At 38.7% G+C, this 4,506-nt stretch overlaps 1 protein-coding gene and 1 long non-coding RNA gene across 2 annotated transcripts in view; one reads left to right on the top strand and one right to left on the bottom strand.

The window, feature by feature from the left end:
- LOC111733886 overlaps positions 1–4,051 on the top strand; it is a 13,714-nt gene extending 9,663 nt beyond the window's left edge. The window contains exon 2 of the long non-coding RNA XR_002778230.1: positions 3,437–4,051. This is a non-coding gene — a long non-coding RNA (uncharacterized LOC111733886). The remainder of the gene's footprint in view (positions 1–3,436) is intronic.
- On the bottom strand, positions 2,228–2,809 carry LOC105309146 (interferon tau-1-like). The gene has a single exon (XM_023526024.1). The coding sequence runs from the start codon at positions 2,807–2,809 to the stop codon at positions 2,252–2,254; it is 558 nt and encodes a 185-aa protein (XP_023381792.1). The 3' UTR covers positions 2,228–2,251.
- Positions 4,052–4,506: the final 455 nt, after the last annotated feature.

Below are 4,506 nucleotides of genomic sequence, written 5' to 3'. Positions count from 1 at the left end.
TTTTGGGAGAAAGACTGAACCAGTTTCTTCTATTTATATTTTGAGATGTCTCATTGATTGCTATGCATAGTCATGTTGGTTACCACAAATGTGCATGATTTCATGAAGCCTATGTCAGGACCTTAGAACAATGGTAAAGTTAAGCAGGAAAAATTCCAGCACTATTGTATGAAAAATAGAAAGGAATTCTTAACTTTAGCTCCTTCAACTTTAAATACATTTTAAAATATCTGTAGTAAAATAAGTATAGCAATAAATGAAGGTTATACTCATATGAAGAAAGCGAACAGTCTCACAACTAGTGTATCATCCGAATTACCTAGATTTAGGGTGAGGATGTGTCTGTTGTCAATAAGGAAAGAATTAACATTTCCGTATTACAGTCTTGGGAAATTTCTATGAGAAAGCAATGGAGATTATCGTCTAATATCACAGATTTAAAAAGCTGCTAGTGGAATACTGAATTTAATGTAAAAATAGATTACTGAGAAAGGGATCTGAATGTGTGTAAAATCAAAAGACGAAAGTGAATAGGAGGAGGCTTGGCTCTATGTCCTAAGGAGTGCTCTTTCTGCACAGGTCAAATTAAAAATACGCGTCCATCGTAGAATACATCTCTGATTTACAGAAAGTATTTACTAAAGCAATTAGAAATCAGAAGTAATGTAAGTGACCTACATGAGACTAGAGTAAATGAAGTAACAGATAAAAGAAAATGAGTCTTGATTGTAAAATTTGATAGAAAAAAGAAGTGCAACTGCAAAAGGCTTACCATTGAAATTCACTAGAGAGTGATATTCATTAGAACAGTGAGAATTCACTTGTTAGCCAATAAGCGATGCATGATAACAAATACCTAAATAAACACGAGTTTATGTCAAATAAGTCAAACATTCAAAATGTTCATATGGTTGTGCCAATTCAGCTGTTCTATGAAAATGATTCTGAGAAAAATAGAATCAAAACTGTGCAGGGACCATGGTAACCCACCTTCTCCAGGCACCTTCTGTTTCACCTCTTCACTCCACAAACTAGCTTACGACCCTAGTTTTTATACACAGTGTTTCGAATTCTCGTTCTTGTATTTCCTCTTCGATCCAGTCCCATCTGGTTTGTGTCCCATTCATCCTAATAAACCAAATCATCCTAAGGACACCAAGAGCGTTGTTTCCAAGTTTGGGGGAGTTTGTCCTCACCAGGCCTATGGGCTCTACTGTGTCTTTGAACACACTTCTTCGTTCAGTACTGTCACTCTTCCCTTCCCTGTTCATCCTCTAGCTCACTTGTCCCTCACCACCTCAGAGCCTTTTGCACACTCTATTCTACCCAATCCTTAAACGCTGAGAGTCTGCAGGATTGGGCTTAGGTCCTTTTCTCATTTTCCATTCTCTGAGGGACCGCATCCATTCCGATGTCCTAATTGCCACACAATATACAATAAGGCATCCCCAATTAATACCTCCCATGGCAGTTTTGTTCATCATACAGCCATATTCCCAATTGCCAATAAGACTTCTGCACGAAGCCATTCTCCAGTTAGAAGGGACATTTGATGTTATTTTTCCTTTTCAGCCTATTTTGTACCTAAAATTTCTGGCATGTTTCTTCATTCTTTCTTTTCTTGTCTTCGTAGTGTTTAACATAATAAAAAGGAACATTAGTACTTTTTTTTTTCTCTTTTTCTGTGACACAAAGTTTGAACACAACAGGAACTTTCTGTATTACTCTATTTACATACAATTCTTGACCACAGCTACTCAATTTGAAATTGGACACTCAGTTTCTGCAGTCATCTGGATGGAATGAATGAGTAAAGACATTGTGCTACCAATTCTGCAGTATCAGTTACAAAAAGAGGGTTTGAATTTTGATTTTGTAAATAAATTGAAGAAATTTTTTGATAGAAATTTAATAAATAATGCAAAAACAAACTTAACATAGAAAGGTAAACATGTTTTGTAAATTTTAATACAATGTAAAGATGAATATGTAATTACATCCATTTTTAGAAATCACATATGACAGATGTAAGAAGGACTGCAATAAATTAACAGTAAATAGGTAAAAAAATAGATAAATAAATAAATAAATAAATAAATAAATAAATAAATAATCAGGCATCAAGGCAGTAATTTCTGACACTAAAGCAGAAAGACACTTTAGAAATGACCGATGTTATATATGCAAATATGATATTGCATAACCACCAATGAGAATCATTTCAAGGTGACTCCATGTCTCCATCCTGGTTTCATAACCTGTCTAGCAAGTTTGTTGACAAAGAGAAGGCTTTCCTGATTTCCACTCTGACAACCTCCCAGGCACAGTCAGTGTATTGCTTCTCTTTGAGGTAGATATGGATGCCCTGGAAGTACTTCTTCACGGCCTGTACAGGGTCCTCCATTCTCAGAGCGGGTTCCGCCTCTTTCATCTCTGGCACCAAACAGGTGCCCAGATCTTCCAGCTGCCGATGGAGTCCACTGAGTAGCCCGTGCAACAGTGTCGTGTTCCAGGCAGCAGAGGACTGCTGTGTACCAAAGACGTTTGAGGTCTCCTGGAGCATCTCGTGGAGGACAGAGATGGCCTGGGCCTTCTGGATGTGGCTGCCATCCACCATTTCCCATAGGAATCCGAAGTTCTTTCTGTCCTTTCGACAGCGGAAAGAGCTGATTCTCTGCATTTGATGCAGAAGCGCGATGTTCTCCTTGCTGACCTGGACGTGGTCTTGAGAGAGGTCGCAGCCCAGAGACCCACCAGGACCATAGCTGAACACCAGCAGGGCCATGAGTAGAGGGAGCAGGGGGGCCATGCTGAAATGGAGATGCTGCTGGCCTGGCTGAGCTGCAAGTCAGGGGAGCCTTGGACTCTAGGTTCTCTGATGACATTCTTTCTAAGCATGGCCATTAAATAGAGAACACAATAATTTTCACTTTCTCAACATTTTCTACACTTTTACTTCCTTTTTTTGTTTTAATTTATGTGTTCTCTGTGGGGTCTAAGAAGATGTCATCAATCTACACTATTAATTTTGCCATAAGTCTAATTTTCCCAGGTATCCTGATGTATCATTACAAGTGAGTACATATCAATCAATTTAGTAAAGATTTTGTCCTAAAATCAGAAGCGTGTGTAGATATGTAATTACACACAGACATGCACATACTATTGTATATTTTGTAGACATAAAAATTGGTTTTCTCTGTGTGAGATGTACAATTTGGCCTTGAACCTGGGTAGCACTTTTACTCTCCTTACTTTTCATGGAATGACAGGCTGCCTCAGCCCAATGTGTTTGTGTGTTTTGTTCTGTAACAGACCATGTATAGTGAATGAGCTCTTTAGAACCAAGGTCTGGGATTCGTTTACTGTTTTTTTTCACATCGGAGGCTGATGATCGTGAGTGAATGGGGTTCTGGGATGTTTCTTTTTCTTTTAGAACACATTCTTGCAGGTCCGTATGGTGATGCTTCGTGGGCTCCGCAAGATCAGAACTACAACAGACACTGCCCTTTCTTTCCACCGTGTGTAACTGGTTTCGACGATGCTTATCTGTGCCAACACTTTAGTAGGAATACTGTTTCTCTTCAGAGGCATGTAGGTGTGGAGATTCTAATCCGAAGACCATTTTATTTTGCCAGCACCACCTGACTCATGAGGAAGATGCCACTTCTAGTAACCTTTTTCCTCTGGAGTGACATAGTGTCCTCAACCCAAACTCTCCTGGACTCATTTCCTGAGGGCAGGCAGACTTTAGAATACCCCTGCCATGGAGGGTTTATATCGCTGTCAGTAATATAATAACCATGCAGCATCCTTGTCCTTCCTGCTGGAATATTTGTGTAAAGGATCCTAGTTTTCAGCGGTGACCTCCTCCTCTCTGACCCACATTATCAAAGTGTCAGATGTCAGGAGACTTCCATGCTGATAGCAAACTTCATTTTGTCTGTAGGTGGACGAATTAGTAACCTAATTGTAAACATTTTGCCTTTAGTAGGCAGATACATTTCATTTTCCAATACAGCTTTTATTGTAAGAATCGTCACTTAAATTTCGAACACTTGTTTCAGTCAGTATTTCTGAGCCAGGCGTAGGAGATTCAGTGATAATGTCTCTCAGTAGAAACTCAGAGGACAGAAACTAGTGCACTTCTGTTGTTCATTCAATCTACGTATTTGATTGGGCTGCTTTGTCTGTCTTCTCCGTCATACCCAAAATGAAGAGTAGTGAGGCTCAAGTTACTATGTTGAAAAGAAATAGCCTTTTTAAAACTTATTTGTGCTATTCCACTTTAAATTTAAATAACAACAATAAACAGATTCTTAATAAAAATTTTTCCATAGTGGTTTACAGGGCGTAGTCTGTCTTGCTCATCTGGCATTACTTTCTGTTTCATCCTGAGGTTAATGCAAAGAAAGGGAAGTAACAGAAAAGTAAAGAAGCTTCACCGTTTTCCTCTTTCACTTTGAAGACTTGAGATTTTTTATTTTTCATTTCAACTTTCCTAGA

The sequence above is a fragment of the Pteropus vampyrus genome, unplaced genomic scaffold, assembly GCF_000151845.1.
Source record: "Pteropus vampyrus isolate Shadow unplaced genomic scaffold, Pvam_2.0 Scaffold675, whole genome shotgun sequence".
NCBI classification, from domain to species: domain Eukaryota; kingdom Metazoa; phylum Chordata; class Mammalia; order Chiroptera; family Pteropodidae; genus Pteropus; species Pteropus vampyrus.
The sequence above is the reverse complement of the archived record's forward strand: the minus strand, read 5'-3'. Positions and strand labels throughout refer to the sequence as shown.

Excerpts from the sequence above, each read along its gene's own strand:
- LOC105309146 (XM_023526024.1), bottom strand. The coding sequence starts at position 2,809 with ATGGCCCCCCTGCTCCCTCTACTCATGGCCCTGCTGGTGTTCAGCTAT.